Below are 26,902 nucleotides of genomic sequence, written 5' to 3'. Positions count from 1 at the left end.
TCTTTGAAAGGAATTTCAGCAAGCTGCTACTGAGTCCACTGTCTTTCCTGTTTGTGTAGAATAACTGATGAGAAGCAGGGATTGCCTGTGCCCACAGCACTTACCCTAATGTGCATGCTTGTTAGGCGCTACATCACCAGTGCTGTAATACACACTTTGAATAAAGGAAAGTTTTGGTGTGTGAGTCAACTTGTCAACTCTAATTAACTGAAGTTTCCATTTCCCAGATGTAATTTCCAGTGCTAAGAAGTAAACTCTCCTATTGTGCTACCCACTGAGTAGCACTGCCAACGGCTTAAATGTAGAAACTTTTAAAATCTTGATATAGTCCTCAGGGGAGATGCAATTAAAACTATAATGAAATTCTATCTCTTTCCAGTTAGAATCACCATTACAGAAGAAATAATCATTATGTGCTGGTGAAGATGTAGAGATAAAGAGATTCTTATATACTATGGATGGGATTGTGCATGAATACAGCCTCGTGGAAAACAGTTTGAAAGCTTCTCAAAACCCTAAAGGCACAGCTCCCAAATGAACTGACTATGCAACTCCTGGGAATGTGTCTGAAGGAAATAAGCAGATAAAAGATACACCTATAGACCCATGTACATTTATTTTGGCAATGGTTAAAAAGCCAAGAAATTGAATAGTAGGTGACTCCCAACAATGAATAAAGAAGTGTGTGTGTGCGTGCGTGCGTGCATGTGTGTGTGTGTGTGTGTGTGTGTGTGTGTGTGTGTGTGTGTGCCTGTGCATGCAATGAAATAGTTTCTGCCATAAAGAAGAATAAAATTCTGTCATTTTCAGGAACATGGATATTATTTTAGGATATCATGCTAAGTGATATATCCCTCACACAGAAAGAGGGAGAGACTATTGAATAAATAAGCATAGGGAAGTAGGTGATATAATCAATACACAATGTAGGCATATACAAAAATGTCACAGTGAATTCTATTCATTTATGCAATTGCAATGTGTTAATAATTGTAATTTAAAATAAATAAAATCTGAAGTATCTGCCATGAAAAAAGATTGTTGTGTTTAAAACTTATATGACAGACATTATGTTAAATTCATTCAGTTTTTCCCAATATGAGTTGCTCATTCTCATTTTATAATAAGTATAGTTTGCAGACTTATAATGGCTTTTCATACCATTTTTCATTCATGTCCAAGATCCCTGTCATTTGGTCCTCATGATCAACCCAGGTGTTCAGAGAGGAAAGACAATTGGGTTTAATTTCTGCCTTTTGTTCTTCAAAGGGAGACTCAAATTCTCTGGTACTGCACACCTCTGGCTCTACCCTCCAACTTTGAAGGTGTGACTCTTCCTTTCCTAAAGGCACACAACTGAAAAATTGTGTAACCTTTTGTAGCATTTCCACCGCATACCATGTGGGCAACTGAGAATCTGTTAGAGTGATAGAGATTGGCAAGGGGGGATTTCATGGAGAGAATTATGAAGGTGCATTGATATCCATGCTCCCATCTGTCTCCTCATCCTCCTGATGGGACCATGTGAAATTATTCTTTCTCATTCTCTTTCAAAGCAAGGCAGAACTGGGGGGTTTCAGAGGTCCCATTCAAAGATGATAAATATGTTCTAGAATGTGTGGGCGCTAGCACTGGTGACCCAAGTAATCTGAAACATCTACTATCAGAGATTGGGTGGACTGAGTTGTGGTAAAACAGCAGGGATGCATATATTTAAGGGCACACTCCCTTCGAGGTGTGGCTAAGCATGTGCACATGAGTTGTCTTCTGGACAGACTCCAGGGATTTCCTGGACCTGTGTCTTCTCGAGAGAAATGCATGGTATGAAGCACTGTCCTCACCATCTTCTAGAGAATAGTGCAGAAGAGTGGGTATGAGGAAGGGAGTCAGAGAGGACCAGAGTTGGAGAGTTGTCTGGGGAGGTTCCAGCTGGGGCATCTTCAGAAAATTCAGATCCTCTATGGAGTTCAAGGACTGAAAACATTCCCAGAGTATGTCCATTGAACACAGCTTGAAAGTGTCATAAACAAGAGCAAGTGTTTTCGAGGGAGACAGAGCAGGGATGGGCAATAATTCCACATTGCTCCACTGTTTACTTACAGAGCAGAATATCTCAAGCCACATGAATGAATGGCATCTGAGAGAAAAGTAGAAAGTTGCAATCAAATTTCAGAGAAAGTTAATTTTTATCAAGTGAATCTTTTTTTTTGGTTGGATTCTGAAAAACAAAAAACTGAGTGAGAACTAACAGGAAATAATAATTTGATAAAGTTAGAGAAGCATTTTAGGAAAGAACAAGGCTGCTTTCTTCTTGTACAGGACTAGATACAAAACATTAACTATACTAAAACTAAAAACAATGGCTACGATGAGGAGTAAAAATTACTCTGAAATAAAATGTATAACTAGGTTATATTGTAATTATGGGGTAGGAGACGTATTTCATTATCCTCTTGAGGCTTTGTTAAGCATCATTGTTAAAAAGCTAAGAATAAATGAAAGAATGTTTATAATGCGTTTGAATATACAATGAAACAATACAAGTTATATTGAATGATGGCACGAGGAATAGTAGTGTGTTGTCTGTGATCTAGAAGAAAATGGGAATGAGTCTTTCTATTATACGATGCTAGGACACATCTCCAGAGGATCTCCCTAAAGGACCCAACTTACTCTAATGTGAATCAGCGACAGTTCACAGTGAGTCTCCACTGCTACATAGCAGAGTGCTACATACATATATGCTTTATTTTATTTTATTCCTATAGCAACAAGGCAAAACAGTACTCTATTAGTGCATTTCATTTGCAAAAGGGATCAGGAAACCCAAAAGGACATTTTTTTAAAACACAAATATACAAATCAGATCATTTCACCAATAATACACATTGTTCTTTGTTGGAACAAGTCTCTAGGCCAGGTTGGTTTTGAACCCGCTATGTAGCAGAGGATGACCTTAAACTCCCGATCTTCCTATATGCCCTCCAATTGCTGAGATTATAGGCATGTGCCACCTCAACAGGTCTATGTAACACTTGAACCCAGGATCTCACACATGCTTGTTAAGCACTCTACCAACTGAGCTACATCACCAGCACTATAATACACACTCTGAATAAACATTGGTGTGTGAGTCAACTTTCAATAAATGAGGTTTCCACTTCCCAGACTTGGTTTCCAGTGCTAAGTAATCAACTCTCCTGTTGTGCTACCCACTGAGTAGCATCTAAAGCCCTGTATCTGATCCAACACAGAAACAGACAGGGATTCCTGATTACCCAGGTGTAGATACGGAGCCATTTCTATGAGCACACATAGTGCTACCAGCTTGCATTCAAACCTATATCAAGAAAACTTTATACCTACGGTTGTTGTTCTGGGAGTTAAGGTTTAATCAAAGTGCCTTGTCACAGCCCTGGGTTTGATATGAGTACCAGCCAAAAATGTACATACCGATGGTGGTTTTGTTTCTGCATCCCATGGGGGTGATGAGACCAATGACTTCAACATCATCTTTGGGTGATGGCATTATACTTAATGAAATAGACAGGGAGCAGGTGCCCTAACATACTGGAGTGCCTGGGTGAGACCTCATGATGTTAAAATTGAGTAACTTAGAGGCAGGTGGATCTCTGTGAGTTCGAGGTTAGCCTGGTCTACAGAGTGAGATCCAGGACAGCCATGGTTACATAGAGAAACCTGTCTCAAAAAACAAACAAACAAAAATTGAGTAACTTTTTAGTTTATTAGAAGATCCTGTTACTTCCTTATTGGGAAGATGAATAAAATACATATTCTGAAACAGTTACAGTGGGCTAATACTTTTTATTAACTTGTACAAGACATTTATCCTGAGAAACTTCAAGATAGGATGTCACAGTGGGGAAATAAAAGGGAAAATGGAGGTGGGGTTTAGTTTTTGAAGGAAGAGTAGTTTAAAAAAAAGAAAGAAATCAGAGTCCTCAGAGAAATGAAAAGGATTTTGAGAGTTAATTAAGAGTTGCCTGCTCTGTGATTGTAGACGCTATACAGTAGAAAAGAGGAAAAGTTAAGATTATAAAAGAGAAACACATATATCTTGGGCATGGTGCAGGTCAAGAGGACCTCTAAAACATGGAAGGCAGATCTTCTGCTCATATATGCATTTTGCACAGAGGGGAACTTCTTCTGACAGTGCCCAGTGGTCACACAGTGACCACAGACTAGAGTTACAGGTGAAGTGAATTATAAGTTTAATAAGAGATGTTTCAAACCCTGCAGGTTCTTGTCATCATATTCCTTGATGAAAGGTAGCTGGGCTGAGAGGTTTGGACCCCAGACTTTCAGAGTATGGTGCATTTCTGAGGTGGGCGCCTCCTCTTGATGCTCTCGATCTCTTGATGAAGTTTCCTGCTCTCATTCTGGAATCCTTCCTTGAGAAGCCGTTCCTGCTCCTAAAATAGAGATGGGGACTGAACTCAGACAGCTTCCCACATTCCTCGGAGGGTCTAAGACTCTCCTGTGGTAGTTACATTAATTCCTGGAGGAATCTGGGTGTTTTTCTTGAAGCCTTTTCCTGCCTTCCATTCTCTCTCTCTCCTCTCCCTCCCTCTCCCTCTCTTCTCCTCCCCTGTTCTCCCTCTCCCTCTCCCTCCTATCTGCCATGCAAGCTGATACATTTCCTATGCTTTCTCCAGCTTTAGAAATGTTGTCTAACAGTTCCTAAAACACCAGTGGCCCAACTCTCAGGTCCAATTCTTGGGTCTTTTGACTTATGTAAAATACATTTTTTTTCCCTGTAAAAACAACAGCTTCCTTCTTCTTTCTTGCCTCCTCTCCTGAATCGTGTGGTGTGGACTCTCAAACACATCTAAGAAGGTAAGAAAGATGAATGCAGGCAAGTGGAAGGTCACTGCTTGACTCAGAATTAGGGCAGGTGTTCAATCAAGGAATTTAGTACATGTCCAAAACTTTAGTGACAGAAATATATATATATATATAGAGAGAGAGAGGGTTTTTATGTGTAGTATTGTTGCCTATCCTGGATCTCACCAGGCTGGCATCAAACTCACAGAGATTCCCCTGATTCTGCCTCCAAGTGCTGGGATTAAAGGCATGCGCCACCACCACCCGGCGATGACAGAAATATATTGAAGCAACTAGGGTCTGCAATCCTCACGGGATGTACTGGGTCACCAGGGAGATTCAGCACTGATGCAGAGGAATGCACAAATAACAGGCGAGTACTGCAATTTGAGTACTTAACCACCGTGTTTGAGTGGGTAGGTGGTTAGGGAATCTTGCTATTAGGATGCTTCCAGAGACAAGATCATGTTAGGTGTGGCAGAAATGAAATTCCCATAGGTTCCATTTAGTGGAGAAAATAAGCTGGATATTTTATCATTCATTCTGATGAAAAGCAATTACTTCATGTGTCATAAAATTACATTGTCTCCATCTAGCACAAAATAAGTCCTGAGTTATTAGATGGAAATAAGTAGGAGACAGGGAAGCAGCACTAATTCCTAGCCACTGTCTATGGGTAGTCTAATAAAGGATTTCATATAGCCATAAACAGCTCTTACTCACTAGGCACTGCTGGAGATAAGTTGTTAGGGGATGAAAATGTATCAGCATATCTGAACTATTTACTGTATTGCAGGAGTCTTTATTGTGAAGGTCTTATTTCATAACCCAGGCTGACTTGGAACCAGTCATCCTCCTGCCTCAGCCTACTGATAAACTTGCATTTTGGTTTTCTTGTTTGATTTTTTAGATTTATTTATGTTATTTTAAATGTATGAGTGTTTTGCTTGCAAAGTATGTACATGTGACCACTTGTGTGCAATATCTGCAGAGGCCAGAAGAGGGACTAGAGTTACAGACTGTTGTAAGCCACTGTGTGGGATGCTGAGAGCAATAAATGCTCTCAACTAGGAGCTGTGTTTTCAGCCCCCTGATACACTTTTTTTTTTCTTTCTTTCTTTTTTTTCTGATACACTTATTTTTGACTGGGGCACAGGAACTTACAGAGATGATGTGACCAAGTACCTGAAGTTTGTGAGATATTATTTTATTGTGCTCTGCTATTAACTGCTCCCGTTCCTTCTGCATCTTCTCAGTCAGCTGTTTCACGTGCTCCTGGTAACTCTTTTCCTTCTGTTCCATCAACAGCTCAAACTTCTTTTGCTTATTTTCTAACTCTCTGTTGGCAGCTTCAGCAGTTTCAGCCTTTATCCGTTCCACTGAGGAGGAAACGCAAAGAATACGAGGTTTAAATTTTATGAGTTACTTTTGTTTTTTCTCTCCTTCAAAAAAATTCTCACCGGGTGGGGGTGGCGCACGCCTTTAATCCCAGCACTCAGGAGGCAGAGGCAGGCAGATCTCTATGAGTTTGAGGCCAGTCTGGTCTAAAGAACGAAATCCAGAACAGGCACCAAAACTACAAGGAGAAACCCTGTCCCTAAAAACAAAAACAAGCAAACAAACAAACAAATCCTCATTGTCTTTGATGAGATTTCTTGTGGTGATTTTTGTAGGAAATAAACAATTAATAAGGAAACAGATAACCATATAAACCAGTTCAAAAACAAAACACTGTGAATGATAGTTGTGATTCTTTCTCTGCAATGATGATTTCATATGGGCCACTATTGATAAATGCATCAAGAGCTTCCAACATCTGGAATCTCTTCAGCACCTCTTACCTTCAATCTCCTTTGCTGCTTCTGTGAGTGACTTATCTGTTCTTAGAAGTGTTTCAGCCACATCCTCCTTGGACTCAAAGTATTTTTTCAGCATCTCTTCTGCCTAGTTGTACAGAATAAGTTGAAGACAAGTCAATGTGTCTGTTAACTGACATTAGTGTTACCAGCTAAGTAGCAATTCAAATAGCTTCTTATGTTCAGTGGACCTAATGCTGACTTAGAGATCACCGCCCCAAATCTGATCCTTTCCATAGCCCCATCTTTTAGATCTACTAAATCTTTTGAACTACTTGTGTCTGTGATCTCTTTTCTTATCTGCTTCACATACATCTCTTATGTAACCATAAGCTGATTATGTTGGTTTTAGATTCAAAAAATATAACCTCAGCCTTTGCTTGTTGTCTGTTGCATGTAAGTCTCACAGCCCCAGATCTTGCTTCTTGACTGCTGCAGATTATTTATCTCAGAGTAGCCAGAACTTTGTCATGTTTAAGAACAGTCATATTATTCCAATGATCTAAGATGACATTATAGCTCATCCAAATGAGCATCAAGCAGTTTTCAGTGTCCTCCAAGATGCTCTTTGTCTGGATTGTGGCCTTCTTTCCCTCTTGCTAATCTCTGCATTGCCTACCATCTCTCAGAACATCAGGTTTCTTGCTATGCCTCATATATACATTAATTTACTCTTATGGACTAGCTCTGTTGTTTGAAATTTCCATCCCCAGAATGTCCACTTGTCTATTTGTCTAACTTTTTTGAACAGTTTGCTAAATCTTTACCTCATGGTTTATCAAAACAGTAAAATACAGTATCTCTTGTAAGTCTGGGGTGCCTATGGGATTCAATTTTTATGAAAGGCATATAATCAGAAAAGTGTCATGGTGTGCCTTAGAGATTTTGAGAGGAGTCGAACCACCCTTTTGTCCTTTTGTCCCTCCTTTTTGTTCCCAGGTATAAATTTGAAATAAAGGCTGACTCTCTAGCAGCTATCCTAGAGCATGGAAGCAGCTTGGAGATGGAGGCCCTGGACTAACGTGCTGGAGAACAAAGAGTTGAGGGAACAAGTAGGTCGTGGAGCCACCACAGCAGCACTGGATTCTTCCTATGTGACTTATTGCCCAGAAGAAAAAGAAGAAATACTCAACCATTTAAAAGACATTGCTGTTTGTGAACAACACAAAGTCAAACCTAATCTTCAACCCTATTATCAGTGTAGAGTAGTCTAGACCTGAGGGATACAGATGAGGCTAGCTGGCATTGCATCCAAGAGTTACTGCTCCTCAGTTGGGTGATCTTACATGAGCCTTGTGCTCCGCTCTGCCTTGTTTTCTGTTTCTCTTTATGACACGCTAATAATGCATGGTTTGTGTGAGGCTGTAAGAATGAAGAGAATAAGTTTCTGAAGCACAGAGCAGGCAGAGCTATCTAAGTGCTAACAGCTCAATGTCATTTGTCCATGGGCTTAAAAGTACTTCACTCTTGAAGTGCTCTGAATGAACGTAACTTTTAACTAGTTTTTCTTTTTTGGTTAATCCTCTTGTCTCTAGCAACCTGAGAAGCCCTCAACACACAAGCCAAATCAATCATTTTAGACGATTTGATGATTGAATGGCTGAGTGAAGAATGAATCCCCAAGCATTTCTGAGAGGTCCTGTTGTGCTTCCAACAAGAAAGCTGCTATCTGTCTCAAGGTTGGCTCTCTGCCTAGATGGATGTAAGACAAGGACACTCTCCATCAACCCCACTGCACCTTCCTTGTTCTCTCTGCCATTTGGAAGAGACACCTCACTAAGCACCTTAACATGGTACCAATCACTCAGTTTACCTGGAGCCCCTTTCCAGGAGCCTGATTGTACTTTTTCTCTAGTTCTTGTTTCTTTTGAAGAAAGAGGTGGTAACCTCCCGGTTTAGAAAATGTCCCCTGCTTCACTTCTTCTTCCAGAGGTCCAAAAATATCTTCCAGCAAATCTGAGCAACGAGCTGATGACACGTCCATGTTTTTCTTAACAAAGGCATCTCGCTTTGCTACCAGCTGGTCCTGGGGAAGGACAAAGTCACACAGATGGTTAAGAGTAGGGAGATAACACAACAGACTACTGGAGAATGTCTAAATGGGGCCACGCCCTTCACCTCACTGTGATATCCAAGGTACCCCTGAGGAGGGTGCTGGCTGCAGAAATTGACCCTTCAATTTTGATTTCATAGAGGCCTTGCTCTCTGCTCTCCTGATTAAGAGATATTGCCAGAGCACAGACACTGATTCACAGGAAGCCTCTATCTACTGAAGTCACCAATTAAGGAATACTTCAGATTATAAAACTTAGAGCTAGGCAAGCCTGTGTGGGCTTCCTGAACCCACTTGGTTTTGTGGCTTCATGAACATGTTATTAGTAGACTAAAGTTTCCTTGTCTATAAGGGTGAGGTAACACCACCAATCTCAGAGGTTTCTTGTCAGACTGTACGAGGTGATACAGGGTATTAAGCCCCAGGACTCTACAGAAACACTCAGTAAAGGGTAATTGACTATGCAATGCTCTTTAATACAGGAATATTTCCCTGTATTCTCTTACTGCACAGCCAATGAAAGCACTGAAGAGGATATGATAAGCATGTCAGTGTTTGGAAAGCATAATGGAAGAGCTGTTGCTCCATATGACATCAAGCAAGTAACTAAATATCAACTCACTTATATCCTTTAGGTTGGAGAGTAGTTGATTTCTTATTGGCATTGACTCCCCTGTTTTACCATAACTTCTGAAAGAAGCCACATGTCCTTTGTGAAACCAGCCTTGATAATCTGAGAACCATTGCCACTGATCAAACAGCAAATCTATAAACATTCTTATGATTGTTTTCTCATTACTAGTGGGGAGCACAAAAGCAGTAGTATTTCTTAACAATAAGAGCTACATTAGGAGTGAATATGATAAAAACACATTATATCTAAAATTCTCAAGGAATAAAAATATCATATTATGAAAAGTAAATGAAATAATCCTTTGTAAATGTAGTCGTGTAATTAATTCCCTCAGTGACTGGAAAATGGTTTCCAGGGTGGGGAAACAAACAAAAATGGTGTGTGTGTGTGTGTGTGTGTGTGTCGTTCTAGTGTCATGCTTTTTGACCAAAGTCCAGCAGAATTTAATCTTTCAATAATCATTGCAAACCTGTGCACATCACCGAGTGTTACTGTCTTGGAGACCAAGGACAATGCTCATACCAGAAAAGGCCCATGTTTTTCTTACCCCTAATTCCCTCTGGAACTTTTGGTCTATATCCTTGAAAGAATTCTTCATGAAGACCTCAATGGCCTCTCTCTCAATGGGCCTGTGCAGGTCTAGCAGCTCTTTGAGAGTTTCCGTGGGCAGCTGGACCTTCTGGTTCATCTGTTCTTCATAGTGCTCAATGGCCTTTTGCACTGCAGCTGAGTTCTCTATCTGGGCCAAAGTCAGGACAGCATTCTCCATGCAGGGTAGTTCTCCACTTCTGATGGCATTGACATAGGTCAGCACCAGACTCTGTAAACCTACCAAAAAAGTTAAGAAATTGGCTGTCAGTTGGTAGAAAGAGCACTCTATAGCTTTCAAGATCCTCTAACAAAGAATAGCATTATACTAACTTATTAACTTTAAGATCCAGAGGATATTAAACCCTCTTTTTCATTCTCCTTCATTTGTTCCAAAGATAGATGTTTAATTTAGTGGCTTCTAGCATTAGGGTAGGAGAGTTGTGATATCAAATCTTCTTCCTTTATTACCCTTCTTTCTCTTCTCACTCTTTTTCTTTCCTCTCAGCCTAAACCCTTTTATTTTTCATTGACTTTTTTTTAAAAGCCAAAGTGTCAGCTTTTCTTTTTTTCTGGTTTTGTTGTTATTGTTTTTAAAGTGGTGCATCTTTCTAGTCCTGTCTCTAGTCTGTAAAAAGGGATCAACCCAGGCACACTCCCACAAAGCTGTAAGTAGATGAACAAACCATCTAGGTTGATTGAAAGCATCACACTCCAGGAATCTGTTTTGCCCCTTTATAGCACCACAGTATATTGTATACACAATATTCAAGAGAGTTACACATTAAACTAGAAAAATTTACCTTGTCTTCCAGAATCCCTGCCTTCCAAATCCTCCACAGAGCTTAAACCAACTGAAATTTCCTTAAATAATGTTCCTGTCTTTTCAGGACATCACCATTCCAGACTTCTTCAATGGGGGATTCTCTCATCCACTCTCTTCTTTCAGGCACTTGACTCTTACTTTTTGAAGTCAGAAAGTTGTGTCCTGCTTTGGGCCTTCTTCTGTTACCTTAGTACCTCAGGTATTACCCTCTCTCCTTCTGGGTAACTCTTATCCATTTCAACTTCTCACCTTACTCAGCTTAAAAAACCAATGTGTTCTCAGACCCCATGGACTTATGTCCCACTTGCTTAGACCTCTGGATCCCATGTAGCAACTCCTTATTTTTTATTAATTATGTGAAATATTACTTATCACTATGAATTTTGGGGTTTATTTTTGTTTACTTCTAAGGTGTCTTTTGGTTGTATTGTGCTGGAAGGAAGATAGAAACCACATCTCTTTACCCCTCATTAGACCCAATACTTGGCTTTTTAAAGTCATTAGTAAACATTTTGTTTTTACATGAAAGTTGTAGCCCTTAATGGCAAACTCCATAAACATAGTATTTTCATTTTTCTGACTTTTAGCAATCCTTTTTATAAGTGGAAAAAAGCAAGTGAGGGGAAAGGCTTCTAGGGTTGAATTAGATTCTAGTTAGTTTCTCTCTCTTTCCCCTTTGCTATTACGATTTGAGATGGTCAGAAATGGCTTTAGTTCCAAAGTAAATTCCATCATGTGATACATGCATTACATTTTCAGTGAAGTATCCTACAATGAGCAGAACAGAAGTCCAGGTAGGAAGTAGAAGGGATGGCTTACGTGGCCCATTGACTATGATGCCACCAGACAGAGTCTTGACATCAGAAGAGCTGAAGATGTATGAGGTGAACTCTGCAACTTGTTCCACAAATTCATCACTCAGGTCTTCCTCTCTAAGTGTCTCTAGTTTGGAAAGATACTTCCTCTGAGCAGGCCTGTCAAAGACAAAGCACCTCCTCTTTGGGAAGAACTTCCTGATGCATAGCCGAGGCTCATTAAAACTTTTAATTTTCATATCAGATCCTGCAAAAATGAAAATTAGATATAGTAAACTTCAAATGAATTACTTTAATATATGACACTTCCAGTTCCATAACTTCCACAACGCCTATGTAAGGCTGGAAAACAAGTAATACAGAATGAGTGATACAAACTTAAAGGCATGAGAAAGAAAACACCTTTTTCTAAGAAGATGTAGCTTGTGAAATTTTACACAGAGTCCAAAAGATTAAGTGAAGCTGTGTTTCATTTCCCATAACAACTGCCAGGAAAACACAGCTACACAGTCAAGACCTTTGCCAACAGTGCAGAAATGACATTGATGAAACTGTTTTCTCTTTTTGTCAGAACATTCCACCAAGCCCCTGTACCTTTTTTCAGGGTCAGTGAACGTTCCAGGTATTCATCAGCAGTGATGGGTTTTCCATTAGCTTCCAGCTCCAGGGAGAAATCTCTCAGCGCCCACACAAATGTTGGAAAGAAGCCTACGAAGTTAGCTGAGTCGTCTACCCCATCCTGCTCAGGTAATGACTTTGATTTGATAAGATCAGTTAGCTCTGTCACATAGCTGAGATGTTAAATTAAGAAAACAAAAATGGGTTTATCCTTTTATGATAAAAAAAAACTAGTGCCTCCCCAAATTAATGTTTTTTTTAATTTATTTTATAATTTAATTTAATTTTACATATCAGCCATGGATTCCCTTGTCCTCCTTCCACCAGGCCCCCCCTGTCCTCCCCCCAGCCCACCCCCTATTCCCATCTCCTCCAGGGCAAGGACTCCCCTGGGGATTCAGCTCAGCCTGGTAGATTCAGTCGAGGCAGGTCCAGTCCCCTCCTCCCTTCGCCCAGGCTGAGCAAAGTGTTCCTGCACAGGCCCCAGGTTCCAAACAGCCAGCTCATGCACTAAGGACAGGTCCTGGTCCCTTTGCCTGGGGGCCTCCCAAACTGTTCAAGTTAATCAACTGTCTCACTTATCCAGAGGGCCTGATCCAGTTGGGGGCTCCTTAGCTATTAGTTCATAGTTCATGTATTTCCACTAGTTTGACTATTTGTCCCTGTGTTTTTTCCAAATATGGTCTCAACAATTCTCGTTCATACAGTCCCTCCTCTTTCTCGACGATTGGACCCCCGGAGCTCCACCTGGGGCATGGCCGTGGATCTCTGCATCCGTTTTTTTGTTTTGTTTTTTAGCTGTGTGGTTAGTTTTTATCAACTTGACACAATTGGAGACCCATGAGAAGAATAATTATCTGAACTGTGGACATGTCTGGGGGGACATTTTCTCAATCATTAATTAATGCAAGAAGGCCCAGCCCACAGTGTGTGGTGCCATCCCTAGATAGGTGGTCGCTGGCTATATACGAAAAGTAGCCGAGCAAGCCACAAGAAGCAAGCCACTGAGCAGAGATCCTTCTAGGCCTCTGCTCTAGTCTCTGTCTCTCGATTTCTGTCTTGGCTTCCCTTGGTGGTAGACTGTAACATGTAAACCAAAAAACCCTTTCATCTGCAGTTTGCTTTGGGTCATAATGTTCACTACAGCAAAAGAAAGAAAACTAGGACATTAGCTCATTCATTCACAGAATTCAATTATTCATAGAATTCAATCATTTGCAAATATCTATTGAGCCTCTGCTATGAATCAGGCACAGTCACAGGGAATAATTTTTAAGATAAATAAAAGGACACTACCATCATAGAGCTTACATTGTAACAGATGAATACAGAAACAAAAACAAGTAAATAAAATATTTTAAAATCTCAGATATTTACTACCAAAAGGCCTTGGCCTAAAGACTAGAGAATAGTTGTGTATTTCTGGTTACTCAGAGAACTTCATGTGCTTTCTGAGGTCCTTGATTAGCAGAAATCTAAAAGAATTAGAGGAGTCATCCATGAAAGCTCCAGTGGAGAAGCTGGAGAGATGGCTCAGTGGTTAGGAGCAGTTAATGTTCCTGCAGAGAACCCGGGTTCAGTTTTCCAGATTCAAGTTTCAGGAAACACGATACCTCTGGTCTTAGCAAGCACTTCATTTTCACAAATACATACAAATGAAACCTTTGAAACTTCTACTTGGAGAACATTTCAGATAGTAGTCAGAAACCCTTTGATATAAAAACATGAGTGTATCTGACATGCATATGAGCTCCAGTGCATACAGTACAAGTGTTAAAGAAATAAGTGTCAGGACATCCAAGTTTTAAAGGGCAAAGTAAGAAGTTTCAAGTTTGTTTTCTACTAAGTAGGAAGCTAGTGATGGATTTTGAATGTAGAGGAGGTAGATATGATGGTATTTCAAAAGATCACATTGTCAGGATTCCAAATGGCTGTCAAGACTGTCGGAAAAGTGTAGCTTGGTCTTTGAGAGAGAACAAGGAAAACTCAGACTAGAGACAATGGAGAGAGGATAACGAGGTCTGTCTAGGGAAGTAGCTTTGCTGATGGAGTTTAAAATGTGAACTAATGCTTTCTAGGATATGAGGGAAACAATCAAGATTATTTCTAAGATTTTGATCAGAGCGACTTTGTGGAACATGTGAGAATTTACTACAATGGGAAAGATTGAGGAAATATTGGAGATTAAATCATCTCTTAAACATCTATGTAAAGATGTAAAAATTTGAATTCAGTCACAGTTGTAAAAAGATATTTGGTGGTGACTGAAACATAGGTGCACAGAAGCCCTTCAGATAGAATGATATTGCCTAGAGACTAAGAGTAGAGAATGAAGAGAAAAAGTAAAGTAACTAAGGAGCTGTGATATTCAGAGTAAACAAAGGAAATGGAACAGTTTGCCAGAGGAAAAAATAATATTTGAATGTTATGAAGTTGTAGATGCAAGAACCAAGTGGTTCAGAAAAGAAGAGAACTGATTTTTGAAATGCTACTGTGAGATGAGATAATATGACTTCAGATTGAGCACAGTGATATGAAAAAGAATACAGTATGATACCCAAAGTTAAGTTCATAGAAATGCTGACAGCATTGATAATGACGTAGAAAGGTAATTGGAAAGGTAGAAGTAAAGGATATAAGGAGAAAGAACTGGGAGAGAATCGTGAAAACCAGTGTCTATTGGTTACCAGTCTCCGAATAGTAGAGGTTAAAATCTTCATCAAAAGAAGTCTGTGTGGACTAAGGGGCTGATAAAAGACTACAAAGAAAGATGATGTGATCTGAGAGCCTTGGCTTCAAAGGAGGTCATTTTTCCAACAGCAGAAGAATGAAAAAATGACTGTGAGCTATAGATTGGAGAAACATAAATGACTGACACTGGAGGTACAGGCTAAAAAGCAATCACCTAGCGAGAAACCCAGGGCTAGGGAAATTGCCAGGAATCCCCAAGGATGACCCCAACTTGGGCTACTAGAAATAGTGGAGAGGGTGCCTGAACTGAACTGGCTTATCCCAGTGATCAGATCAGTGAATACCCTAACTGTCATCACAGAGCTTTTCTCCAATGACTGATGGAGGCAGATGCAGAGATCCACAGCCAAACTGGATCCAGGAGTCCAGTCAAAAAGAGAAAAGAAGGATTTTGTGAGCAAGTGCATCAAGATCATGATGGGAAAACCTGCAGAGATGACCAAACCAAACTAGTGGGAACTCATGAAAGTTGGATCAATGGCTGGGGATCCTACATGGGACTGGACTAGGCCCTCTGCATGGCCAGATAGTTGTGTAGGTTGATGTGCTTTGGGAACCCCAGGTAGTAGGATCAGAATCCATCTCTGGTGCATGAACCGGCTTTTTGGAGCCTACTATCTATGATGGGACACCTCATACAGTCTTTAGGCAAGGGGAAGGGCTTGGACTTGCCTCTACTGGATGTGCCTCCCAATGGGAGACCTTGCCTTCTTGTGGGTGGGAGTGGGGGATAGGTTGGGAGTGGGAAGCTAAAGGGGCAGGAGGAGCAAAGAGGGGGATCTTTGATTGGTGTGTAAAATGAATGAAAAAAAATTTAATAATTAAAAAATAAAAATTAAAACAAGCAATCATTGTCTCAGATCCTGTAGTGAGATTGCAGGATAAATATTACCTATAGCATTCAGTGGGTAGTCAGGAGATAAGTAATATTTAGAGATAATGATAATAGTGAGACCATGGATTCTAAATCATGTTGAGGATTTGAACAAATGCAGGATATTCAGTTAGATAGTGATGTTCTCAACAGTGTGCCACTATGTCAATGGCAAAGTATGACTTAAGAAGTTTGAACTTGTAGTGAAAACAGGCAAAATCACATGATGAGTATAATGGGATTTGTTAATGACTTAGAAATACTAAGGTCCTTGCCTGCTTATCTACCTTCTGAAATAATGAAGCTATCCTTCCTTGGTTTAGTACTGTTCTAGACCACACCAAAAGGATACTGCAGTTGGTCCATGGCCTGCTGGTTGATGGTTCCTATGCTGTTGTAGATGAAGGTGCTGCTGAGGAGGATTGCCAAGGCAAAGATCCAGCAGTCATTCTGGTTGTCTCCCTGCAGGTCAGTGAGTGAAGAAGAGTGACTAAGAGACTATCCATCCTGTCAAGTAGACAAAGATGAGACTTTGTCTATCTCCCATTAGCCATGACATTATGGTAAGTCATTTACACTACATAATAACTTTCTACCTATACAATGGTTTTATGAATGTTCAATTTATCCTCTATAATTTAAGTAAGACAATGGACACTCATGTATATGAGAATATGAAGGACATTCACACTTGATCAGTTACTAACTCTAAACAGGCATGCCGAGCTTTATTTAAGGACATATGTGGAACATTTAGCACTAGTGAAAGTAAGGTCCTTCAATAATAATTTTATTTGTCTCAGCTTGGAAAGAGTAGTGACATGTAATTCTCCATGAACAAAGATGTTGTTGCAGATCTTACATTATGATTCTTTTGCTGGCAGTCCATTGTGGAAGTGACCATTCTTTTAAAACACATTTTATCAATTTTTTGAGAAACTGAAAACATTGTATTTTTATCATGGTCCCACATTGAATAGCCAGTCATATTTATAGAATGTTAGGTAAGTTTAGGGTATCATTAGCAGTTTCAATCAAAATCTTTGGTGGTAAAAAAAAAGACTAAAGTATCATTAGCTATCATCTAAATGCTGATCTACTATTCTTGGCTCTTAGACCAAGTTGAAGAATAGAATATTCATTTAATTATTCAGAAGCATAAATCTGGGAGTGGGACAGATACTGCAAGGTAAGCTATTGATGAGCTACAAGTAGAACCTGAAAGATTTATTTTACCTTCTCAACATCTTCAAGGCCTTCAGTGTCAAGCAGAACTAGAGTGTGTCCTGGATTCTGGGGATGAGGCACACACCACATCCAGATCCCCTTGGTGTGAGACTGCACTGTGGAGCCCAGAGAGAAGCCTGCAAAACAGAATGGGCATGGGATGTGGAGGGGAGTACGTAATGGTGCTCCTGATGTTGAGTTGAAAACTAATATAGTTATATTTGACAGAGTAAAACAACTTCAAGTATTGATTTTAATTTCTACCCTAGAATTAGGGGATTTGTAATGTCTAATACTGATCAATGCATTCATTCCATAGAGCTAGAAGTTTGTCCCTCCTATGTGGACAATCTAATAAATGTTTTATAATTCATCATTAAGTATTTTAACTTTCTCAATGAATGTATTTGTTCTTTTTCTAAAACATACCTATAACATTAAATTGGAAAACAAAGTGCTGTTTAAAGAAGCAGTGAGTAGAGGATAATTCAACAAAGAGAAACTCCACGGGTGGATAGACATTACACTTTCATGTTCATTCCTTCTCTCTGGTGTCCCTTCCTCACATTGGCTTTTAGGATGCTGGCTAGGTGGGTGAACAGAAAGGACCAAGCACAGCTGTCTTGGTGGCACTCACCTGTTTTCTTCCCAGCCAGCTTGTTCATCAAGTAGGATTTGCCTGTGCGGTAGAGGCCCACAATTGCCACCACCACCACTGGCTGCTTGATGGCCGACAGGATCCCCAGGGCCTCCTGGTTGACCGTGAGCTGCTCTTCAGTGTTCTCAATGAGGCACATGGGCTCCAGCATGTGGATCTCTGAGGCCATGACCAGTGTGTTCTTTTGTCTCTAAGGAAAAAGTAATTGGACAACAATTTCTAGTCAATGAGAGGAACAATAATAGTATGTACTAAAATTTTCCTGTTTAGAAATGTGTTCTTGGTATACTTCTAAAAATTCTGTGTTCTTTATGGTTGTCCTATAGGTTGGCCCACTATTCCCTAGTTAAATACAACTAATCTGACATTCATTAATAACCAGAAAAGTTATATAGTGGATTCAAAAGGCTGAATATAACATTTCCCCAGCTTTGTCCAATCCTAGTATCTTACATACAATCAGTGTAGTAACTGACTAGGCCTTTGGCATTTCTACAACACCCTTAATGAAGCTGCATACATTATACCTCCTCTTTACTTAAATAACATTTTTACTAATGTCCTTTTCCTGCTTTGTGATCTAATCTAAGATCCCTCACTCATCCTTACATCTCTTCAGTTTTATCTTATCTTCAGTAGATCCTTATTCTTTCTTTATCCTTCATTGCTTTAGATCCTAGAATAGTGTATTGCAGATATATTGTAGAGTACCCCTCAGTTATATTTTTTAGTTATTTTCTCAATGCTAGTTTAAAATTGTATTGGTACACACTGTGCAATAATATCATAGGACTGATATTCTGCAATCTTCAAAGGATTAATGATTCTAACATGACTTGCTCTGATAATACTTTTTTGAATGTGGTCTCTTAGTTAAGGGGCTACCTGCCAAGAACTACTACTGTTTTGTAATCAAAATTACCACTCAAACAGCAAATGAATATTTAGAAAAATGTCTAAAATTTTAGTTACACAGAAGCACAGGCTAAAAATGTATCAAGGTTCCCTCTCATGCCACTGAGAGTGTGTAGCATAAAGACAAAAATAACAAGTGTTTCCCAGGGTGTGGGAAAGAGAACTCTTATGTATTGCTGGTGGGAATATAAATTGGGCAGCCATGGTGGAAAGCAGTATGGAGGTTTCTCAAAAAACTTAGAACTACCACTTCCAGATATGTATGTATGTGTATGTATGTATGTATGAATATATGTATGTATACACACACACACACACACACACACACACACACACGCACGCGCGCGTGTGTGTGTGTGTGTGAAGGATTATAAGTCAAAGACATTTGCATCTTCATTTCATTGCTGCATTATGGAACTGGTCTAGCTGTCCATCAAGAGATGAATGGAAAAATGAAAGCATAGTATGTACACCCAGTGGAGCTTTATTCAGCCATAAGGAAGGATGAAGTTATATCATTTGCAGAAATAATGGATGGAACTAGAAATTACTATGTTAAGCAAAATAAGCCAGACTCTGCAAAAGAAGCATTGTATGTTTTGTCTCATACATGAAATCTAAATTTTAATATATAGTTAAATATGTTTATAAATGTGTTTAGACACATATGAAGTTAGAAGAGCAAGAATGAGAAAGAAGAAAGAATTCCGCACAGAAGAGAGAGATAATGATGGATGAAAAAAGAGAAAAAGTATGACAGGAGAAAGCAAGGCACAGTGGCACACATATACTCTTAGATGCATGTGTCTACATACACACATACACCACACACAATGTTCCATGAAAGCCTGATAGGAACTATTTGGGGAGAGGAAAGGTACCAGGGAATTGAGGTAAGGAGGTATGGGGTGTACTGGGGAAGCAAATATGGGTGAGAAACAATAATATACATTGGTTAACATGTCCTAATGAAGCCCATTACATTGTACACCAATTAAAATGTTTTTTAAGTGTGAAAACAAAAACATGGAGAAAATTTTAAAGTTGCCATTTGGAGAGACACTTTTACAACTCAGCACATCTACCTTTATCATACTTCATGGACGTTGGTAACTACTTTTAGCATCTACTAATAATCTAAGCTTATAAATTAACCACTATAACATTAACTTAAGATGACTATCTACTCTTACCATGCCACATACTTACTAATTGGAGGTCTACTGCAAGTAGGAGTATTGCTCCTACTTACATTCATTCATTCATTTGGTTGCATCAGTATGGACTCCTAAGTATTTATTGTATTCTGTGTGCCTTAGTACTTTGTGACCATTCTTTATTTTAGTTCATGTCTTGTCCACTTTGTTCACTGAAGCTTCTTCAGTTGGATCCTGTGTTTGGCTGGCAGACTTCCATCATATTCCCAGTGCTGTGGTACTTTCCTCCATTGCCACAGACATATGTGATGGGAACAGCAAAAGTCATAAAGCCAGCACAGCTGCTTGACAAAGATCCAGCAAAGCTGAGTCACATGATGGCCACCATGACACCTTTGGTTTTTGTCTCCACCTGTTGCATACTTGGGGGATTTTTATTAGGGATACTGTTCTTGTAGCCACAAAAGCTACTGGCCTGAGAATAGGCTGTAATATGCCTCCAGATTCTTAAAAATTGGCTTATGGGGTTAATGAGTAAAAATGATAACTATGTTTATTAATGATGTCAAAACTTGAGGCAAAATGTTTGGAAATGATAACTCTGTTCTGTCATAGTTTATTAGTGATGACTAAAAAATGAGCAAGAGGTAGTAAAACACTTGTTCAAAACCAAAAATGATATGAACTATGTTTTGGAACATCACGAATGTATCCCTGTTTATTAAATTCTGCATAAATAAAGAAACACTCTGGCTTCTAGTCTGTCACGCTGCAAGACTCTCCCCACCACCATGGCCTGGCTCACCTCTGTCCTCCACCAACTTCTTACATCCTCTGCTGGGGCCTGCCCATCTCAGGGGATGGCTCTAGGCACTCCACCACAGATTTTTTTTTTTTTTCAGAGCCAGCTCATATTTTTCCTGTGCTGCCCTAGAGTTGAGCACTCCTTCTAAAGCTCTGGTTCCTTTCAGTGCACAGTGGTACTTATAGCATAAATATCACACTGAGTACATTTATTGCTTCAAGGTGAAGCAGTGTTTTCTAGAACATGGTAGGGTCTTGAACTGATGAAGTCCCAGCAGCTGTGGCTGCTATAGAAAACCTGTGTAAAGCCGGGCAGTGGTGGTGCTCACCTTTAATCCCAGCCCTTGGGAGGCAGAGGCAGGTGGATTTCTCAGTTTGAGGCCAGCCTGGACTACAGAGCAAGTTCCAGGACAACTAGAGCTACAAAGATAAACCCTGTCTCAAAAACAAAAACAACAAAAACAGAAAACCTACATGAAATTCCACCACGGATGGGTGAGAGGCTCAGGAAGCCCCATGCTAACTTAGTAGCTATGGCAGTTGATGACTGCTGGGGGAGAGAGGACTGGTTTTCTTCAGTGATGTGGCCCCTGGTAATCTACCCAGACTCCACTAGATGGCCTTATGCCCATGCCGAAATGACCTGCAATAACTTGACTCAATGAGGAAATGAGATTGGGAAGAGAACAGAGCTGGGGGCGGGGTGGAGGAGAAGGAGGAACGAGTAGGGATTATACACAGTCAAAAACACATTATGTATATGAAATTCTCAAAGAATGAATGCACATATATATTAAAAACATACAAGGGTTTTATAACTTCCTAAATTATCAATGGGGGATTTGTCTCTTAGAAACCCAAGCAGCCTAACTTACTTTATCAATAGGCAGACATTGGCAACAAGTAGAGGGATTTTGTCTGAGTTTCATTAGACAGTAAAGATGATGTAAAATGGCACCAAGAAAGTAATGTCAACTTTCAAAAACTCACACTCTGTGGACTCTCTCTTACCAGAGCCTAAAAAATTCTCCATAATAGGGACTGGGACTCTAAGAGTGAAAGGTACCTCTGTCAACAACCCTGGGTTTCAAGTGATCTGTCCCACTTGTCTGTCTCAGGTTCAGGTTCCCTTGGAGAGGTCTTTTCAGGGTAAAGCAGCAGGCTGGTAAAGCCTTTCCCACCCACACCTCTGTCTTACCTGAAGCAATGTCCTTCAGTCTTAAAGAAAGCAGCCCGCGTGAAGGGTTGAGTGCGGTGGGCTTCCCTTGTGCGTCTGGCAGCCGAGTGCTCTGTCCTCTCTCACAGGCACTGTGATGTCTCCGCCCTCTGCAATAGCCTGGGAAGTTCCCGATTTTCACCAGAGAACTTAGGAGGAGTTAGCTTGATAAAAGAGCAGTGTTTAGGAAGGTGAAAGTGAAACTAAAAACACAGTCAGCTATTGCCAGTCGTCTAAGGTGGAGTCATCTTTGTAGATTCCTGGGAACTCCCCTTGCACTCTGTTTCTCCCTGTTCCTGTAATGTCCTCATTTATCATGGTATCTCTTTGCTCTCCCACTCTGTCCCTGTTCCAGCTAGAACCTCCTGTTCCCTTAAGTTCTCATCTCCCATCCCTTGCCCTCCATTACCCCCTCTCCCCCCAGTTTGCTCATGTAGATCTCATCTATTTCTTCTTCACTGGGCGATCCATGTGTCCTTCCTAGGGTCCTCCCTGCTAGCTAGCCTCCCTGGAGCTGTGGGTTGCAGTCAGGTTATCCTTTGCTTTTACATCTAGTATCCATTTATGAGTGAGTACATACCATGTTTGTCCTGAGTCTGGGTTACCTCACTCAGGATGAACTGGCCAACTCTGGTGATAAGATATCCTAACTGTCATCATAGAGCTCTCATCCAGTGACTGATGAAAGCAGATACAGAGAGCCATGGCCAGGTGCAAGGCCAATCCCAGGAGTCCAGTCAATGAGAGAGAGGAGGGATTCTATGAGCAAGGGACATAGAGATCAAAATGGGAAAATGTACAGAGAAGACCAGCCAAACTAGTGGAAACGCATGAACTGTGGACCAATCACTGAGGAGCGCCCCCCCCCCCCCCCCCCCCCCCGGAACTGGACTAGGCTCTCTGGATAGGTGAGACCGTTGTTTAGCTTGAACTGTTTGGCTCAGGGGGAGGGAGGCAGGGGATTGGGGCCTATCTTTGGTGCATGAGCCAGCTTTTTGGAGCCCAGTACCTATGGTGGGCAATTTTGCCCAGCCTTGGTGCTGGGAGGAAGGGCTTGGACCTGCCTCATATGAATGTACCAGGCTCTGCAGACTTCCCATGGGAGACCTTGCTTGGAGGAGGTGGGAAGAGGGGGTGGGTTGGAAGGGAAAGCTTGGGGGCAGGAGGAGGGAGGAGAGGGGAATCTATGGTTGGTATGTAAAATGAATGTAAAGTCTCTTAATAACAATAATTTTAAAAAAACTTTATAAAAAGAAAGTAAAAAACACTGAACAGGAAGAAATGACTCAACCGATTGACAGGAGTGAGGGATATGCTGATGGGAAGGCCTCAGGAGTTTCTCAACTTGAGAATGATAAACGGTGCAGTTTAACTCCAGAGTCTTTGTGGATGTTTAGGAAGCTAAGGTGATGCATTACTGAAGAGGGTGTGTTCTGAAGTCACCTTTCTCCTGTCACCTTTCTGTCCTGTTTTGGTCTGTTAGTGTGTGTTTTGTGAGTTGCCTGCCCCACTGAGCTGCACAAAGGTAGCAAGAGATTGTGCAATCCAGAGTTGATTTTGTTTAAAAATCGTTTCTTTATACTGTGAAAGCACAAAGATGGAAAGAAATAAAAAGTTAGAGTGAGAGGGAACCATGAGGGAGGAGGGTGAAAAAGAGGGGGGAGGAAGGAGACAGAAGGGAGGAAGGGAGGGCAGGAGAAAGGGAGAGAAAGTATTACTGAAAGTGAAAGTGAGTCTGAGTTTTTTTACACATATCAAATGCTGGGAAATCAGCTGGTATATTTTCCTTTTGGACTAGTGAAATCTGTAGCAGGAATTTTAAAAGTTCTTATTAATAAAATCAAACCTGAGGCCAGTTATTGGGGTGAATACTGGAAGGTCAGAGAGACAGAACAAGCCACAGCTACCTCACCTGGCCGGATCCTCAGCTGGTCTTGTTTCCTCTGACTGGAAGCTTCTGTGTGCTCATCCCAATGGCTCTCAGCTGAACTGCTGCTGGAAAGCCTGAAGCTTAACCAGCCACATGCTTAACCAGCCAAATGCCTCTAGTTTCTCGTCCTCACGCCTTATATATCTTTCTGCTTTCTACCACCACTCTCTGGGATTAAAGGCTGGCTTTCTGGGATTAAAGGTGTGTGTCACCATGCTTGGCTGTTTCCAATGTGGCCTTGAACTCACAGAGATCCAGAGGGATTTCTATCTCTGGAATGCTAGGATTAAAGGTGTGTGCTATCCCTGCCTAACTAGTGGCTTTTCTGTTCTCTGACCCCAGATAAGTTTATTAAGGTACACGATATTTTGGGGAACACAATACCACCACATTTCCTCTCTTTTTGTCTAAAATTAAAGAAAGCTTGTAACTAATACAAGAAAAACTATCCAATAAGTATATACAATATATACAGCCAAAAATTACATTAATGATATCTAGTCCATTAACATTTGACAGATTCAAATAAAACCTCCATTATATATTTTAACAATGTCCAGTCCAGTAACATCTGATAAACTCAGACCAAAAAATTTTCATTACTTATCTTATTTAAAACAAGTAGTTCCTTTTTAAAAGTAGATTCCATAATCTCCCTTTTTATCTTATCATATCCATATTCTCTCTTTTTTCTTTTCATAATAGATTCAGTAGTCTACCTTTTGTCAATTTTATATCTTCCCCTTTTTCTTCAGTGTAGATTCAATGATCTACCTATTTATCCTATTATTTCTTTATCTTTTTTCTCAGAGTAGATTCGATGATCTATCTCATATCTATATTCTCTTTTTCTTTTTGCTTTCTAGGGGTGAAGATATCTTTAGGGAATCTTGAAAAGAAAATTTTTGGGTTAATCATCAAGTCCTGTATCATTTGTCCAGTCTCTGCATAATAGGAAAGTTCAGGGCTTGTTTCAAGTCCTTGTTCAAGTAGTCTGTCAGGCTGGATCATCTCAGCTAGTCCTCTAGAAATTGTCCTGACCAGTTTGTAGTCCAAAGTCGATTTTTCCATGGTGTTAATCAGCTTAATGGCTTTATCATAGTTCGTGTGGAATCATCGTTGTAGGATCCTGTCATCTTTTTGAAGATTTCAAAGTCACTGTTAGGCGTGGTCATGGTTTCATGCAGACTCTTTTTTTTTTTTTTTTTTTTTTTGCCTCCTCTGTGGTCTGGAGCAATCACAGTCTGATAAATGTCTGTCTCTCAGAACCATGAACATTCTTCCCTAGAACAGAAAATCTTCACAGCAATTTTTCCCCACCATTTGTCTTGCCAAACTTTTCCAAACTGACCTTTGCCAATGCTTTCTTGTAACACGATGGTCCTGGCAATTCTTCTCTGAACCAGCAGCAGTAAACCCTTCGTCCCAGGTAGCAGCATCACTGCAGTCACCAACATGATGAGAAGGAGCTGGCAACGTGGAGCAGTAGCCACTGCTTCCATGGTCCCACCACTGTTTGTGGTTCAGTCCGGGCCAAAGCTTCTCCTAAGCCTCCTAGGCCGGCCTCAAACTCGGGATCCTACTGCCTCTGCCTCCTTCAGCAAATCCTACCAGCGTGCGCCGCCACCGCCGCCGCCGCCGCCGCCGCCACCACCACCACCACTACCGGCTGAGTGTAGCTTGGGCCTGAGCTGGGACTCACAAGGCCACAGGCAAACAGCTTTTTCATGAATTCGTAACACTAACGTTGGGCGCCAGATGTAGCATGAATCTTAAAAGTTCTTATTAATAAAATCAAACCTAAGGAGAGTTATTGGGGTCCATGCTGGTAGATCAGAGAGACAGAACAAGCCACAGCTAACCTCACCTGGCCAGATCCTCAGCTGGTCTTGTTTCCTCCGACTGGAAGCTTCTGTGTCCTCATCCCAATGGCTCTCAGCTGAACTGCTGCTGGAAAGCCTGAAGCTTAACCAGCCACATGCTTAACCAGCCAAATGCCTCTAGTTTCTGGTCCTCACGCCTTATATATCTTTCTGCTTTCTACCACCACTCTCTGGGATTAAAGGCTGGCTTTCTGGGATTAAAGGTGTGTGTCACCATGCTTGGCTTTTTCCAATGTGGCCTTGAACTCACAGAGACCCAGAGGGATTTCTATCTCTGGAATGCTAGGATTAAAGGTGTGTGCTATCCCTGCCTAACTAGTGGCTTTTCTGTTCTCTGACCCCAGATAAGTTTATTAAGGTACACGATATTTTGGGGAACACAATACCACCACAGAAATCTGTTAACAATATACAAGCGCCATACAATTTAGCACCACTTGAATATTTGTGAACAATGTGGTGCTTAAGGGTAAACACAAAGGATTTCTGTGCTTGTGATTAAGTTTAGGGGTTTCCAGTGTCTGCACAGCATGTGTGTTCCTAAGCTCTGGGGTGGGTTTTTCAGTCTTCTTTGGAGCATGTTTCCTTAGAGACAATTGAGTCAGAGTCCTTTTCTAAATCCCGAGTTTAAACAACATCTCAGAGGCAAGGCACTGCCAACTGTAAACCTCTGGAGATGTCTGTGAGCCTCTGGACTGTGTCCGCAGTCTGGGAATGGCCATGGCACTGACAAGCCTCACTGGAGCTATAAACAGTATCTGAAATGGTGGTTTGAAGTTTGGGAGACATCTAATTAACCCTTGTGCTGATCTCCTCACTGACTAGCACTTAAAACCTCCCATCTGACCTAACACAAACCAAACAATGGGCCCAATTCTTAATTTTCCAGCTACAAGTGTTGATCCATTTCCACAAGCCCACATGATAGCAGTGTGCACTCAAAAGTATGTTGAGGAAACACTATACCACTGCCATTATTCTATGCGTTAATGTCTCATCAGAATTCTGTCTGCCAAAGTCCTGGGTTGACCAGCACCAGCAAAAGAATTACTCAGAAAGTATTTTTGTGTTTCTATATTCCATGAGAGTGGTGAGACCCACATATTGGTGAAATTATTTTGGCCACTCCACGTAGTTAAAAGGATATTTATTTAATGATGTAACTCATAAATTAACTGATAGGTAGGTCGCAGGGTCTGGGAAAGGTGTATCGCAGTCCTGTGGTGTTCTCTGGAGCTCTGCTTGGCCCTGT

General features: G+C 40.7%; 2 protein-coding genes across 3 annotated transcripts in view; both read right to left on the bottom strand.

The window, feature by feature from the left end:
* LOC102905706 (guanylate-binding protein 3) overlaps nucleotides 1–26,902 on the bottom strand; it is a 141,196-nt gene that overhangs the window by 27,283 nt on the left and 87,011 nt on the right. The gene's annotated exons all lie outside the window — the stretch shown is intronic.
* Nucleotides 3,806–22,705, bottom strand: LOC102906329 (guanylate-binding protein 2-like). 2 transcript variants are annotated; one of them, XM_076575073.1, is made up of 12 exons: nucleotides 22,418–22,705; nucleotides 21,820–22,001; nucleotides 17,725–17,935; nucleotides 17,097–17,224; nucleotides 16,213–16,322; nucleotides 12,212–12,408; nucleotides 11,622–11,864; nucleotides 9,936–10,216; nucleotides 8,515–8,727; nucleotides 6,687–6,789; nucleotides 6,031–6,224; nucleotides 3,806–4,433 (listed from the first exon to the last, which is right to left on the bottom strand). In XM_076575073.1, exons 3-12 carry the CDS (start codon nucleotides 17,912–17,914, stop codon nucleotides 4,323–4,325), a joined length of 1,770 nt encoding a protein of 589 aa, XP_076431188.1. In that variant the 5' UTR covers nucleotides 17,915–17,935; nucleotides 21,820–22,001; nucleotides 22,418–22,705; the 3' UTR covers nucleotides 3,806–4,322. The 2 variants fall into 2 exon arrangements, with proteins under 2 accessions (XP_076431188.1, XP_076431186.1); XM_076575071.1 differs by lacking the exon at nucleotides 22,418–22,705 and having other exon boundaries at nucleotides 21,820–22,259.

Source organism: Peromyscus maniculatus, chromosome 6, assembly GCF_049852395.1.
Source record: "Peromyscus maniculatus bairdii isolate BWxNUB_F1_BW_parent chromosome 6, HU_Pman_BW_mat_3.1, whole genome shotgun sequence".
Taxonomy (NCBI): Eukaryota; Metazoa; Chordata; class Mammalia; order Rodentia; family Cricetidae; genus Peromyscus; species Peromyscus maniculatus.
This window is presented reverse-complemented; position numbering and strand designations above follow the sequence as displayed.

Excerpts from the sequence above, each read along its gene's own strand:
- LOC102906329 (XM_076575073.1), bottom strand. The coding sequence starts at position 17,914 with ATGGCCTCAGAGATCCACATGCTGGAGCCCATGTGCCTCATTGAGAAC. Across the intron at positions 17,225-17,724 it reads GCTGGCTGGGAAGAAAACAG|GCTTCTCTCTGGGCTCCACA; the intron begins GTGAGTGCCACC and ends TCTGTTTTGCAG. Across the intron at positions 6,790-8,514 it reads CTCCTGGAAAGGGGCTCCAG|GCAGAAGAGATGCTGAAAAA; the intron begins GTAAACTGAGTG and ends CTGTACAACTAG.